Source organism: Zootoca vivipara, chromosome 1 (genome assembly GCF_963506605.1).
Source record: "Zootoca vivipara chromosome 1, rZooViv1.1, whole genome shotgun sequence".
Classification (NCBI taxonomy): Eukaryota; Metazoa; Chordata; class Lepidosauria; order Squamata; family Lacertidae; genus Zootoca; species Zootoca vivipara.
Window position 1 is genome coordinate 116,596,948 of NC_083276.1, and position 16,371 is coordinate 116,613,318.

At 43.3% G+C, this 16,371-nt stretch overlaps 1 protein-coding gene across 3 annotated transcripts in view; it reads right to left on the reverse strand.

The window, feature by feature from the left end:
• Positions 1–16,371, reverse strand: part of RAPGEF4 (Rap guanine nucleotide exchange factor 4) — a 151,282-nt gene that overhangs the window by 57,115 nt on the left and 77,796 nt on the right. For 2 of the 3 annotated variants that reach the window (XM_035135200.2, XM_035135217.2), the window contains 4 exons: positions 10,594–10,666; positions 10,242–10,306; positions 1,170–1,223; positions 288–394 (listed from right to left, as the gene is read on the reverse strand). In XM_035135200.2, the coding sequence (XP_034991091.2) occupies positions 288–394; positions 1,170–1,223; positions 10,242–10,306; positions 10,594–10,666 (299 nt within the window). The remainder of the gene's footprint in view (positions 1–287; positions 395–1,169; positions 1,224–10,241; positions 10,307–10,593; positions 10,667–16,371) is intronic. The other variant, XM_035135206.2, reaches the window with a different exon arrangement.

Genomic DNA, 16,371 nt, shown 5'->3' on the forward strand with positions numbered 1-16,371 from the left:
TGAGTGTTCCGGTTTGCGAACGTTCTTTGGAAGACGAACATCCGGCAGGGATTCCGTGGCTTCTGATTGCGTGCAGGAAGCTCCTGCAGCCAATCGGAAGCCGCGCCTTGGTTGCCGAACGTTTTTGGAAGTCGAACAGACTTCCGGAACGGATTCCGTTTGATAACCAAGGTACGACCGTATTTGGAAACCTCAAAAAGCAGCAAGCTACAATTAAAAGTCACTAGGTGGTGCTCGCAATATGTAAGGGCCCCCAAACCGTTATGCAATCAGCTGCTCACAAGTACCTGTATGTCTTGAGGTGATATTTACGGTCTCTTATCATGTGAGGGGCTCGGGAGAGAATGACGTTCCGTAATACTTTCCCAGCTTGGAGGATTCTTTCTGATGGAACCTGGTGGTGGAGGAGGAGGAAGAGGAAGAAGAAGCACAATAATATTTTAAGCTTTTCTGTTTTCCTGAAAAGACTTTTTATGTAATAGTGGTATTTACAAATATGGTGGTGTTTTTTTTTTGACAATGCAATGAAGCTTATTCATATATAGATTTAATTTCATAATGGGATGCGTACATTTGCCCCCGCGTTTGTAGATCTCATTGGATCTGCAGGATATAACCAATCCAGGAATATGTGCACCTCAGCTGCACACTTCCTAGTTCCTGCCAAGAGGACTCCGCATTTGCACATGCGGGGACACTGAAATGAATCCGTCCTTTCTAGGTGGCAGGTCTGTGTGTATGTCTATCAGAGTGCCTACACCACCCTAAAGCAAACAGAGCAAAATTGGGTCAGGAAAGCCAATTGCTTGAGAAGAAAGGAGTTCCTCCTGATATTTTATTGATCCAACCAGCTATGTTCTATCTGCAGCCCCTAGTAATTCAAAGCAACTTATCAGTTATGTTGCATGGCAAGTAGCATGGCAACAACTGTCGACTTCCCACTTACAAAGGGGTTATATTCAGGGCACTGACCTGCTGTTGCAAAGTCCTCAGGCAAACAATTTACTCCAGAGTATTCACACTTAATGCAATGAGACAACATGAAGCTAATTTACTCAGATATATTACAGTCAAAGCATCACTGCGATGGCAGGGTGGGTAATTGGATAACCCCAAAGCACGCCAGTTTCTACAGTAACCCAGGACTGCTGTACATCTAACCTCTTTACCTCTACATTGGTTGTAGCTGGACGAATTGGGATGTGATGATCAATGAAAGGAGTCTGAAAAATAAAATTTAAATGAAAGAAACAAAAGGGGCAGTGATAAAGTAAACAAACCTGGAAGTGGATTTTCAAAAAGAAAAATGAATGAATGAATGAATGAACATACTAAAACTGAAAATGTTGGAAGTCTGAGAAGAGGTGAAATATGCAATTTTCCACAGTATCGTTTGTAGCAATCAAGAATAACTAGGTTCTACATTTAGATGAAAACAGAAAGATGCATAAACAGCTACTGAGTTAAAACATGGCGATGAGATGCAGATATCAGTAGCAAAAAAAGGGGGGCGGGAGGGAAGCCCTGTGTAATTGGAAAATTCATATGCCGGTTTTTGTGAATCGAAGTTCCGAGTCGCCTTTTCTCAGCCAACTTTGCACATACACTAAAACTATACTGTTATCTGTTCGAAAGGTTCACATCTTCCCTCTACACTTCATACTATGTGAGTGATCCAGCTTTGTTCAATTAAATGGGCTGTATTCAATGCAGCGCTAAAGAGAATGTTCTCTTTCCACAATGGAATGTTCTCTTCTCCCCCTCCTCCTCCTGGGACTCCCTGGGGTTTCCCCCTCCAGAGCAGATTTCGGACCTTCAGGATGCAAAGCATGTGAGCTATGGGTGCAATGGGTGAGACAAGCTGCTCAACCCTTTCCCGTGCTATTTTTTCAGAACAAAACCACAACCCTCCCCAAAGCCAATCTTTTCGCCCTCGGGAGGAAAGTTACAGGTACCTTTTGTAAAATCTAATTTGACCCCTGCTCGGCGGCTGAAATGGAAGAAACGCCTCATCTGAAGAGGAATGATTCAAACAAAGCTTCTGTTTATCCCTAAAACTGCTAAAATATGTACTTTTAAAATATTTTTGTGCAATCAGAGCAACCGACGCACGTTAGAATGATACACCAGGCACGCGTTATTTAGCATTACATCGTGCGCTGCAACTGTAAATGCCCTCCAATTTAAGACACATAAAATGGCCCAACCATTACCCAAAAATCACACATCGCGGCCAGTGTCAAAAGGAAAGGAGCGCTTAGGCGGAATACGGTCTGTGCACAAACACATGTATAAAGATTGGAACACAACTAATGATGTCTTATTTTCCTGTCATTTCCCTGCTTCTCTGCTACAGCGTTAACAGCTGCTAAAACAGTTTTGCATGAATTGAATAAAGTGCTCCAAAGATGAAACTCCAGCATATGCATGCAAGGTATTTCAATAGGCTGAGGCCATATTTTTCATAAGTCATTCTCAGTGGAAAGATGGAAATGGTTTGCTGGAAGTGTTTTAATTTAAGCAAGAATAATGGATCATCTTCCCTGTACGCCAAATACAGCACGGGTACTTAAATGATTTGTGCTTCCAGAATCAAGACTGCGGAAATCTGCGGAAGGTAGGAAGTGGCCACCTTATTCGACCACAAAAAGTCTGATATTTTCCTTTTCCTTTTATGGAGAGCTTTTTCTGTTTGTGCCGTTCAACCAACGAAACTCCTTCCCTAAGTCAGAGGCCTCTCTTCCCCCAGCTTTTTATAATGGTGCAACAGAGGTCTGACCCCCTCCCATTCAACATACAGAAGCTGACCATTCTGGTAGAGTAGAACCTCCGTTGTCGAACGTAAGACTGTTCAACTTCCGAAACGTTCGACAACCAAGGTGCAATTCCTTTTAAAAAATAATGGAGAAACGCACCTCGGAAGCTGTTCAACTTCCGAGGCGCAACTGAAAATGGAAGCATTCACTTCTGGGTTGCCGGCATTCGGCTTCCAAAGCGTTCGACAACCGAGGTTCCACTGTACCTTGGAAGCAGGCTGGTTTATGGCTGGGCAGCATACATTGCCCTGTCCTCAGTGCTACTCATTCACTACTGTGCAATTCACATTCAATCTGTGCAAGCAGATGGTGCCAGGATTTGCGCCTCTTTGCTTGGTCACACAGTTGGCAGCTTTTCGCAAATGTCCTGCGACACACTGGGAGAAAGTGACCAGGCAAGGCAAGCCAGCCATCCCAGGCAGAAATAAATAAGCACCTTTGCTGCCAGGGCATGAGGAATGGCAAGGCAAGATGCCAATGTTTCCCAAAACGTCTGTTGCCTAGTAGGGCCCATCCTCCTGGGACAAAAAAGACCTTTGTATTCTTCAGGGTTAAAGGGGGTGTTGGCTTCTTGTTGCTTTTATGTTGCTATTTAGTTTTTATTATTATTTAAAAAGTTGCCTTGTCATCTTTATTGCAGAGTTGTTAAAAATAGCCTACTTATTGTGCGTTTGTGTTATAAACGTCCTTCGGAATGCTCTCAAGGACCATAAAGTGGTATGTAAAGGTAAAGGTAAAGGGGCCCCTGACCATCAGGTCCAGTCGTGTCCGACTCTGGGGTGGCGGCGCTCATCTCGCTCTATAGGCCGAGGGAGCCGGCGTTTGTCCGCAGACAGCTTCCGGGTCATGTGGCCAGCATGACAAAGCTGCTTCTGGCAAAGCAGAGCAGCGCACGGAAACGCCGTTTACCTTACCACCGGAGCGGTCCCTATTTATCTACTTGCACTTTGATGTGCTTTCGAACTGCTAGGTGGGCAGGAGCTGGGACCGAGCAACGGGAGCTCACCCGGTTGCAGGGATTCGAACCGCCGACCTTCTGATCAGCAAGCCCTAGACTCTGTGGTTTAACCCACAGTGCCACCTGGGTGGTATATACCAGTACATTTTTTTTTAAAAAAAGAAATACATACACATTTTTCCTCTTTTGGTTTTGATCCATATCCCTGACCTATTCAGTATAAAAGGGGTGTTAACAAGAAGGTGGTTTGCACAGAATGTTCTGTGCTCCCAATTCCTCCTGGCTGTTCCATTTCTATGAACATTTCTTGTTTCCAAAGCCTCCCTCCTCCTTTTATATAAATAATGAATAATGTAGAGTTGCAAAAGCTGTAAATCTCCACATGCTTGTGTGCCATTTTTGCATCAGTGTTGAAATAATGGGATAATAGCCTGCACATGCCTTGGAAATGCAATAGTTTCCGCTCAGGAGCTGCAATCCTTAAGCGTACTTACCAGGAAAACGATCCCTGCTAAAATCACAAGGGTTTGCTTCTTGAGCAAACATGACTAGGGTCACATTAAGAATCTGCTCCAAACAAATGTCAGGCGGACAATAAATCATTTTCTCGTTCCTTATTAATCACTGAAATCTTTGCCACCAATCTCCCTTTTCACAAATAAAGAATGGCTGCCGCAATTACTTTATGCGAGTCTTGATTCTTTCATTGGCTTCCTATCGTATTTCCACTCTGCAATTCCCAGTTTCCAGAATTACTTGTAGGACAGGTGCTCACAGCGCACCTTTGTAAGATTCTGCGAGATCTTCCAAGTTTTTAAATTTTCCTTTTTTCCCATTTTTCTGCCGAAGTTGAAAGAATAATTGCAAGATTTTTGGGATGGGGCGGGGTGGTGGTTCATTTGACTGTTTCAAACATAAGTGCCAAATGTGCTGCTCGTATGTGCTCGACTTGTCAGAAGAACTGACCCTTGAAAAGAACGACACAGTTTCTCACCGTAATTACTTTTTTCCCCGACTGCCCAACTGCAAAAACTAATGGAGCGTGTGTGCGTGTCTTTATAGACGGTGATGGAATCGCACCAAACATGTACAAAGGAGCTGGGGCACAAAGCGTATTTCAGACTGTATCTCATCTCACTCTGTGATCCTGTGCCCCCAAGTGATGCGGTCATTTCCTGTTTTCCTGTACCCATAATAATAATAATAATAATAATAATAATAATAATAATAATAATAATAATTTATTTTTACCCCGCCCATCTGGCAGGCGAAACCCAGCCACTCTGGATGGCTTCCAACAAAAGAGTAAAAATACATTAAAACATCAATCATTAAAAACTTCCCTAAAGAGGGCCGCCTTCAGTTGTCTTTTAAAAGTAAAATAGTTGCTTATTGCCTTGACATCTGCTGGGAGGGCGTTCCACAAGGCGGGTGCCACTACCGAGAAGGCCCTCTGTCTGGTTTCCTGTAACTTCACTTCTTGCAGTGAAGGAATGGTCAGAAGGCCCTTGGCGCGGGACCTCAGTGTCTGGGTTGAACGATGGGGGTGGAGATTAAATTATATCCATAATTTAAACATGAAGTACCTGGTGCTTTGACGCAACCATCCTACGGAATGCCATATAGATCCAACAAACCAGAAATCTGCCCACTCCTGGCTCTGCAGGATAAATTTAGCAGGTTTACATCATGAAACCAGGAGCTGATCGTTACAGAAATGCTGTATACTCCCACAAGATCTTCTGAGGTTTTACAGTCATGTATCTGGGGGAAATAGGAAGCCCAGAGCACTTATTTTTTAGATGTCCCTTCTATGAAGAGGCACATAGGGAGACCACTGATCCCCTACTGGCGAGGTTCGTTGACCTCCCGGAAAAGCAAAAATATGACCTGTTCTTGTTAGGCAAAGATCAGAAGACGACCCAGATGGCTGCCAGATTCTGTAGGCACAGACCTTCCCCCGAGCCAAATTAGTCCGTTAAGAAAATCCCCGAACCCGGTTCTGTGGGCAACCCAGAGCCAGTTCTCTGCGGTAAAAAGGTAAAGGTAAAGGGACCCCTGACCATTAGGTCCAGTCATGTCCGACTCTGGGGTTGCGGCGCTCATCTCGCGTTATTGGCCGAGGGAGCCGGCATACAGCTTCCAGGTCATGTGGCCAGCATGACAAAGCCGCTTCTGGTGAACCAGAGCAGCACATGGAAACGCCGTTTACCTTCCCACTTTGACGTGCTTTCAAACTGCTAGGTTGGCAGGAGCTGGGACCGAGCAACAGGAGCTCACCCCTTCGCGGGGATTCGAACCGCTGACCTTCTGATCGGCAAGCCTTAGGCTCTGTGGTTTAACCCACAGTGCCACCCGCGTCTGCGGTAGATTACCCTAAAGTTTTAAGCGTCTAATGCTTATCGCATTTATAGATTTTAACTTTCCGTTGTACAATGTTTTAAATGTGTTCCTCTTCTGGGTTCGTACCCACAAATGTTTTTATATGCTGGTCTCCGCCCGTAATAAATATTATCTATCTATCTATCAGTCATTTATCTCCTTTCCAACACCCTTTCCCTCTGTACTGTGGAAGCCTCTTTGCAATATTGGCAACTGTGAACTACTTGTGCTTGGAGAAGGGAGACTGTGAAACAATATCGTCACTTCTTACAGACTGGGCTTTCCAACCCCTCAACTTATATAAGAGCAGCTTATGCAAACCTCAATGTGCTTTTGTACTTTATCTTATGTAACTAGTGAACCGATGACAAGCGAAGACCTGCACACATGTCAAGATGGATTTCTCATGAATGCATTTGTCACATACTCCTCCGCACTTTTGTGCCTTGTGTGAGTTTCACTTTTCTTTTACTTTTCTTGCCTTGCATGGGACGCAACTTCAGGCATTCAGGATCATCTGCAACACTTTGGGGTATTCGTTAATTGCCCGAAAGGGGGCAAAGATGGGGAAACGATTCGCTGGTAGTGATTTGGATAAATCATGAGACACCGTTCTGAATTCCTGTCTGCTTGAGATTTGTGTGCTTGAGGCAGATGCCTTTCAAGCCTTTGTAACCTAGAGCAGTGGCTCCACAGCCAAGGCACTCCAGGTGGCTGCTTTTGAAGAATGTTTGGAGGACAGCATGCCCCATTCCACCTGTTGAGAGAGTGTTTGGATGTTGCAAAGATGCAGGGGGCAATTTAGGAACCAGAAGTGTCTTATCCTTCCTGTCAACATGCATCTCTATTAGGACTAGGGACAGGCAAATCAAGTTCTCCTTTTCCTAGTCTTAATCTCCATTTCCCACATTTCTAAATTGGTTTGTGAATTTATATTTTAAATGCCCTCATCAGAATTCGTCAGCACAAATTTCTCCTGATCTACCCATTTTTTTAAAAAAATGCAATTTTGCCTAATATACTTTGCAAACCAATTTCCCCTAATATAATGGAGTTTTTGTATGTTATTTTCCACCACAAAACTATTCCCCTTTATCCTGAGTGGCTGCCCTTTTCTCTCCATTCCTTATTTAACTGATATACTAAATTATCATCTCAGGTGGTATTGTAAAAAAAGTATACCGTACTTATAAGGTAATCCTAAATGCCTGTAGGCTCAGTGGAGTTTATTTTTTGAGTAAGCTTGCGTAGTAACCCTTCTTTTAGAGTGATAATTTTTATTCTTACTCACCACAATGAAAATTGCTATTGGTGTGCCACATGTTATTATAAACTCCACCCAAACTGGTTTATTTTCAAGCAGGATAAGGATGGGACAGGAAATACCATGTAACAAGACAGGAGGAAAAGCAAATATATGCAGTAATGTCTCTAACGTTATTAAAGGTTAAAAAGATGTGTTAAAATATCAGTCTCTCTAAGGAAACAGGACAGACGGACAGGCAAACAGGAAGTAGTGAACATCAATAAGGGGGGGGAGTGTGGCTGTTTATGGAGCGGGTTAGTAAAGAGTCCCAAAAGTATTACTTCTTCTGATCAGATCAAACTATGTATTTATTTTAAGAATATGGATTATTTAACCTACAAGAAACAGGCAATAAATCCAACCATGCAGAAAAAAGCCTACCCAAAAAAGGGAGAAATGTAATAAAATAAAAATCCAAGCAACACAAGATTAACTTGGTTGTTGTTCTATCCCTAACGGGTAAGTTACACAGAAAAAGGCATTATCAATGTATTTGTGGCTGTTTTATGGGGTCGGCTGAATGATTTCAGACTTTTGTCAATCTAAAATAAAAAAGTGGAGCTTTGTTCACAGCATATATGTTTCCCAGAGTGGGTGGGGTATAAATCTTGTTGTTGTGTACTGGGTACTTTGCTAATGTCATGTGTTGCCATGCTTTCCATTATTAATCTCTTAGATCATGTGTAAATGTAACATTAAATAAAGTTGAAGACTTTCCCCTGCAATTTCCTGACTAGTAAAACTCAAACAGTGTGCATGTGTGTGTGTTTAAATTGATTTCGATGATAGCTTATTGTTTTAGTTCTAATATATTTTGTATTCTATGTTGCAAACTACCGTACTCTGATACTTTTTATGAATAAAAAGTGGCACATAATTTTTTATGTAAATAAAAATACATGGAGCAGTAATATGCTCACGTGTTCTCATCCTCTGTTCCCACTGCACTCCAGGCAACACCTGAAATTTCTTCTCACATACTTAGGCCAGATTGTATGGTAACATACAATCATGTGTTGCTTGCTATAGTAGGAGAAGCATCAATAATATGATACATAACCTGACAATATGCCATTTGGGCGGTAATTACAGCTATCACTGGGAGTGGTGTAGGAACCATCGTTGCATGGAAGGAGCCAAGTTGCTCCATAAAGCTAAATGGAGCCTAAAGCTATATGCTTTTTGGGCAAAGAATGGGATTTTACATTGCTTATTTCTGTAGAATTTCATTTACTAGTTTCTGAACTTCTGAATATAGGAAATCTTGTTGTTGTTGTTGTTGTTGTTGTTGTTGTTGTTGTTGTTTAGTTGTTTAGTCGTGTCCGACTCTTCGTGACCCCATGGACCAGAGCACGCCAGGCACTCCTGTCTTCCACTGCCTCCCACAGTTTGGTCAAACTCATGTTCGTAGTTTTGAGAACAATGTCCAACCATCTCATCCTCTGTCGTCCCCTTCTCCTTGTGCTCTCAAGCTTTCCCAACATCAGGGAGTCTTCTCTTCTCATGAGGTGGCCAAAGTATTGGAGCCTCAGCTTCACGATCTGTCCTTCCAGTGAGCACTCAGGGCTGATTTCCTTCAGAATGGATAGGTTTGATCTTCTTGCAGTCCATGGGACTCTCAAGAGTCTCCTCCAGCACCATAATTCAAAAGCATCAATTCTTCAGCGATCAGCCTTCTTTATGGTCCAGCTCTCACTTCCATACATCACTACTGGGAAAACCATAGCTTAGAAATCTTTAAAGAAATCTTAAATTAATTCAATTTGTTTTTTCTACTTGCATAATCTAAATTTCTTGGGGTGATATACTATCAGTGCCAAATGCATAAAAGCAAATTGCCTACCTTATCAATATACACAACCGTTTTCTTTGCTGTCTTACTTTTTCCCTAACTTGTGTTGTATAAACTTTGCTAACAGAAATGGCCCAATGAACAACACTGGCAAACCGCTTCATTTTTAATATCAGTTGCAATGACACTTTCTGCTGTGATTAGCCATCAGAGAAGCAATATAGAACCCAGGCTTAGTAAAGTTTCTGTTTCATAAGCATCTACATTCTTTTGACGACTGAAGCACCTGTGTTTTATTAATGTTTCCACACACAAAAGTTTAGGGTGAAATCTTAGACCAGGGGTAGGCAACCTAAGGCCCGTGGGCCAGATGCGGCCCAATCGCCTTCTCAATCCGGCCCGCGGACAGTCCGGGAATCGGCGTGTTTTTACATGAGTAGAATGTGTCCTTTTATTTAAAATGCATCCCTGATTTATTTGTGGGGCCTGCCTGGTGTTTTTACATGGGTAGAATGTGTGCTTTTATTTAAAATGCATCTCTGGGTTATTTGTGGGGCATAGGAATTTGTTCTTTCCCCCCCAAAAAATATAGTCCGGCCCACCACATGGTCTGAGGGACGGTGGACCGGCCCACGGCTAAAAAAGGTTGTTGACCCCTGTCTTAGACTGAGGGGACTTATGCACCTAGCTCTTCCATCTGTCGTCTGGAGAACCCAAACATGTCAGCGGTGGGGTATGGGGGCAGGACTGATACAAAACCCGTTTGTTCCACCGGCACACCCAACAAAAATAGCTCAAGCAGTGTTATTTTCCCCTATTGCAGCCAATGGGTGGGAAGAAGAAAAGACCCACCTTGGCCACTGAGAAACAGCTGGGCACAAAATGTGGTGGCCATCCCCCCCCCCAGCCTTGCTTCTGAAGAAGAACTTCTTTGCCCATGTAATATGTTGGTGTTTACAGGCAAAATGAAGAAGAAAGACTATTTACCTTATTGCAGTTTTTAGAGATGGAGCACAGACTACTACTTGACATGTTATCCTTGTCAGGCATTCCTGTAAGAAAACAGTAGACACATCAGAACAATATGTCTGAGGGTTAAATGTCGCTCTTCAAATTGGATGGTTCTTTTCATTTACATCAGTCACGGCAGACTTTGGTCTTTCAATTTTCAGCGGTGCTTGAGGGCAAAATCTGGCACCCGCCCAACCTCCCATTCTGCTCGGCGCCAGTGCAGCAGAACCAGCCGCGCTGCTCTAAATTCACCTCTGACACCAGGGATCACCTGACATAAAGATTGCCATTGTTCCCATTTTACAGATACTTTTGCTGAGGTACTCACTGTCATTGTTGGAGCCAGTTTCCATAACACCATAAGGAGGAGCCAGAAGTCCTGACATGTACTGTCGGTATTTCTGAAGGGAGGGGAAATGGTTGAAACATCACTTTGCTGAAAGTTATCCAAACCCAATTTTTTAAAAAATGAGATAAAGCCTAAAAATATAATTCCTGGAGCTATGCATGGAATGTAATTGTGGTTCAAAATCCTTCAGCAATATTTTAGGATTCTTTCTCCTCCTGTAGTTTCTTATGTTGTACACTGCCCACACTCTTATTTGGGGTGAATAAAGTTCCACTCCCAGCCAGAACAGAGTTCATTTTCCCCATTTTTCTCCCAGAGCAAACAGCAAGAATCAGTGCATTGTGTCCCGAGGTGGATGTACGCTGGTGTATAACAATGCAAATTCCTATGACACTGTTTATCTCACTTTAACCTGTTTGTGTGGCTGTCTGTGGCTGTGGGTGCCTGTTCTAAGTCTATCTGCACTTACTTGCAAGTGCCTGTCTCCATGTGTGTGTCCCTGGTATTTTATGTGCCTGGAAGTGTGTGCGTTTGTGCCTGCCTGTATGTGTGCCTGTAGTAGTGTATGAGAGAGTCTGCCCACATCCAACACCCTGTCATAACACCTGCTGGATTGCTGTTGCTGTTTAATCTTTCATGCTTGCAAAAAAACGTTACGAAAACTCCATTCTATTTGTTTGTTCCTTTGCTTGGCCCTATTTTCTGCACCACAATCCACTTTCCTCGTCCTCTCTTTGCTTAGAACCTATGAAAACATGGTGACATTCACATCCCAAGCAAATTGGAGCAGCACATACAGGTGTCACTTGGGGAAAGCCTGCTTAAAATTAAACTGGTCATAACCCAGTCAAGTCATAGTGAACGCGTGCGAATGTGCAAAAGGGTTATCTAGACCAGTGTTTCCCAACCTTGTGCCTCCAGATGTTTTCGGACTACAATTCCCATCATTCCTGACCACTGGTCTTGCTAGCTAGGGATGATGGGAGTTGTAGTCCCAAAACATCTGGAGGCACAAGGTTGGGAAACACTGATCTAGACTGTGTAGGCTAGTTCCACCTCCTAGATGATGCACTGTCGACTCCCCTGTGTTGTGGGATTAGCACAAACTAAAGGGCTCCCAACATGGGGATGAGAAATTTTAAGTAATCCAAATGCTGTTACCCAGAATATTAGTTGAAATACATCACATTTCCATTTGTTCATGTTTCCGAACAAAACGTACAGTCGTACCTTGGAAGTCGAACGGAATCCATTCCAGAAGTCCGTTTGACTTCCAAAATGTTTGGAAAGCAAAGCGCGGCATCTGATTGGCTGCAGGAAGCTCCTGCAGCCCATCGGACGTTCGGGTTCCAAAGAACGTTTACAAAGCGGAACGATCGGGAGCCAAAACGTCCGAGTACCAAGGCGTTCAGGATCCAAGGTACGACTGTATTTGCTCAAGTTGGGGGCATGATTTTCAACTCTTCCCGCTTCCCCATGGCTCATGATATAAACAGACAACTCAGTTAGCATCAGTATTTAGTGACACAGGCAGCTCATAGAAAAGCTTCTCAGAACTCAGTATTGATGCGATGTACAGTAAATCACAATCATTTGTAACTGGTATTCTCTCATTGATGCCCCATGCCACTGAAGGCAAATACAGTGCAGACAAGATCAATAAACCATCAGGCTTATGTAACTTTCTGTCTAACATTTTAAGTGATATCCCAGTAACATGGGAAACAAAAAGCAATGTGCAACAAAACCAACCAAGGTTCTATTTTAACATAAACCCATAGGCACTTACACCTAAGCCTTATGAGTCATATCTCCTTGTGGTTATGTTGATGAGTTTACAATCTAATCCCGTTTAGAATGGGTCCACAAGAAATCCCTGTTAAAGAAGGAACTAGGAAACATTCTGCGTTATCCTTTCCCCACACTCTTTTTCATTTGGCACTACAAAGAGTTGTTTTTGGACCGTTGGCTAACTGATATTCATGTCAACTTCAACATGTATGTTTGAGAATATCTCATTCATAACACCATTCTAATGAAAAATCATCAACCTCTGAACCTAATGGTCAATAATAATAATAATAATAATAATAATAATAATATTTTATTTATATGCTGCCCATCTGACTGGGTTGCCCCAGCCACTCTGGGTGGCTTCCAACAAAATATTAAAAACACAGTAAAACATCAGCCATTTAAAACTTCCCTGAACAGGGCTGCCTTCAGATGTCTCCTAAAAGTGAAATAGTTGCGTGTCTGTCTGACATCTGCTGGGAGGGCGTTCCACAGGGCGGGCGCCACTACCGAGAAGGCCCTCTGCCTGGTTCCCTGTAACCTCACATCTCGCAGTGAGGGAACCGCCAGAAGGCCCTCGGCGCTGGACCTCAGTGTCCGGGCAGAACGATGGGGGTGGAGACGCTCCTTCAGGTAAACTGGGCCAAGGCCATGTAGGGCTTTAAAGGCAACACCAACACTTTGAATTGCGCTCAGAAACATACTGGGAGCCAGTGTAGATCATTTAAGATTATTATTATTATTATTATTATTATTATTATTATTATTATTATTATTACCCTGCCCATCTGACTGGGATCATTTAGTCCAACCCCAGGAATATGCAGCTGTCCCATGTGGTGCTCAAACCTGCAACCTTGACGTTATCAGGACCACACTCCAACCAACTGACCTATCCAGGCTGACATGTGACACAAACTCTTTCCAAGTCAAACGCTGCTTCTGTTTGCTGTTTGAGCTTCTGCAGGTCCTTCATTTGGTCTCCTTGCTCTTTCCCCATCAACAAAGTACATGAAGACTGAAGCACTTTCTGCCACTTTTCTAATAAACTTTTGCCTAACAGCAAAAAGAGGAGGAGGTCTGAGAGTATTCTAGGTTCGCTTTATTGATGCTATTTTTCCAAACTAAGACAGCTTACATTGTTCCCATCGCTGTAAATATCTTTTTTTAAAATGTTTTGACTGGGTTATAATTGATTTTACCTTATTGATCCAAACTGGAGTTTAGCAAAACACCTAAATATTTTACAAGCTTACTATTCCATTTAACCCTCCAAAGACCCATATCACTTCTTTTTCATGATTAATCAGAATATATAAAATCTGCTTTGCCAGCATTAATTTCTAATCTGAATGTCCGTCCAAACTCAAGCACAAACACATTTAACCTTTACTTTCCTCCAACTGCAAACCGCTGATGAAGGGGGATTTGGATGAGGACCATGTTGTGGGGTGCAAACAATTAAAGCCCCTTTCCCCCCACAGTCCAGCTCCCCATCCCTAACCACTGGTTAAAGCAAGAAAACCAAGTATGCCTTGACAAGCATGTCCCTCAGTAGTCCAGCCTGAATATGATATCCTCTGCATGAGGGGCAATTCTGACTCCTCCTCTTTCTTGCAAAATGCCTAGGGACAAGCAACCTGTCAATTTTGGGTTCTCTCACTTGTGCTTCAAGACCCCCATTCCACCCCCAGGAGAAAATAGGAGGGGGAGGGGGAGGGGAGGAGGAGGAGGGGAGGAGTTTGGATTTGATATCCCGCTTTATCTCTACCCAAAGGAGTCTCAAAGTGGCTAACATTCTCCTTTCCCTTCCTCCCCCACAACAAACACTCTGTGAGGTATGTGGGGCTGAGAGACTTCAAAGAAGTGTGACTAGCCCAAGGTCACCCAGCAGCTGCATGTGGAGGACCGGAGACATGAACCCAGTTCACCAGATTAGGAGTCTACTGCTCTTAAACACTACACCACACTGGCTCTCAGTGTGGACACACTGTGGACACAAGGACACAGAATTTAGGTTAATGTTAATGGGCAAAATTTAGGCCACAACTTTATTGGTTACAGAATGTGAGCGTAGTGGCTTAGGCATTGGCATCAAGACTATATCTGACTCCTGCCTGCCTTGCAGGAAGTCTGGAAGGGTAAATCACCAGTAGGGGGAGCCCCACCAATGCAGATCGACTCGAGCCCCCCCCCCCGGTTCCCGCTGGGGCCAGTGCCTAACTGCCACACGAGCCCAAAGCTCGCCACCAATACCCTCACACCTGCAACCAACCTCTTATGCATTCAATATTAGTTACAGGTAGGTAGCCATGTTGGTCTGCCGTAGTCGAAACAAAATTAAAAAATTCCTTCCAGTAGCACCTTAGAGACCAACTAAGTTTGTCATTGGTACGAGCTTTTGTGTGCATGCACACTTCTTCAGATACACTGAAACAGAAGTCACCAGACCCTTATATACAGTGGTGCCTCGCTAGACAAATTTAATTCGTTCCGCGAGTCGCTTCGTATAGCGAAAAATTCGTTTTGCTAAGCGGCTCCCATAGGAACGCATTGAAGTGTGGTTTCCCATAGGGTGCTTCGCAAGACGGGGGGATTCGTCTTGCGAGGCACCCTATGGGACGATAAAAAATCATCTTGCGAAGTGCGCCATAGGAAACTTCGTCTTGCGAGTCTCCATTGAAATTGCAAAACGCTTTCGTTTTGCGAGTTTTTCGTCTTGTGAGGCATTCGTCTAGCGAGGTACCACTGTATATAGTGAGAGGGTGGGGAGGGGTATTACTCAGAAGGGTGGTGGGAATGGGTGATTGGCTGATAGATGTGGTAAACCTGTTCATGACTGTGAACGACTGCAATTGGTCTTACAGGAAAAAGCAAGGGGTGATATGGCTAAAAATAGCTTTATCGTGTATAATGAGATAAGAATCCAATGTCTCTATTCAGACCAGGTCTCTCCATGGCTTTAAGTTTGGTAATAAGTTGCAATTCAATATTATCGGTCAACCAAACATCATTTCCGCCGTCGGAAAGATGAACGCCATCTGCACGGTAGATGCCAACACCTTCCATGTCACAGCCCGATCCAAGAGTTTCCTGGCTTTGTTAGTGGCAGCTGGGCCAAACGTGTCTTTCCAGGAGTCGTGACCACAAAAGTGTCGTCTTTTGGGAAGGTTACGCCCTTCTGCGAGGGCAAATCGTTCTCGCCCGGCTGCACAATCAATGCAAAGGGAGGCCCCCAAGAAGCGACCCTGGCCTTCCCTTATTGCCTCAGTATCCAGGAAACTCTGACATGCCTAGGGACAAGCAACCTGTCTATTTCAGGTTCTCTCGCTTGTGCAACCTTAAGTCCAGCTGCCCACATTTCTGCATCAGTTTGATTATTATATTTTAGGCCTCATGGAAATTCACCTGCATTTTATTGTGACTTTCTTCCAGTAAACATGTTTCTGTACACAATTTCCCCTAACATACATTTTTTTCTGCAAAGTAGTTTCCCCTAAAATATTAAACTATATCAATTACACTGAAATACGGGACAGTATTATACAGGATAGTAGAAGGGCACTTCTGGATTCCACTCTGTTTTTAAAAGATTCTCTTAATTCTGTTCTACTGCACCAGCACAGCTACTGTACTAGGGTTTGATCTACAAATATTTATGCACATTCTGTTTCCCTACCATAATGCCGGCATGCAAAAATTTAAAACTATACTCTCCATCCCAGCAATTAGGTATACAAAAGAGGCTCCCAGACTCAGCATAAAATTCTTACATGGCACAATAAATTTCAATCCAACCTGTAGTATCATCAGTTCCCTTCTCTGAATCTACCCATTTATACATTTCACACCGCATTAGCTTAAATTGTGTTGTGTTGTGAATGAACATAGAATATGATGGAACTGCTTAAGCACGATAGCCATTTATTCATATATATATATATATATATATATATACACCGT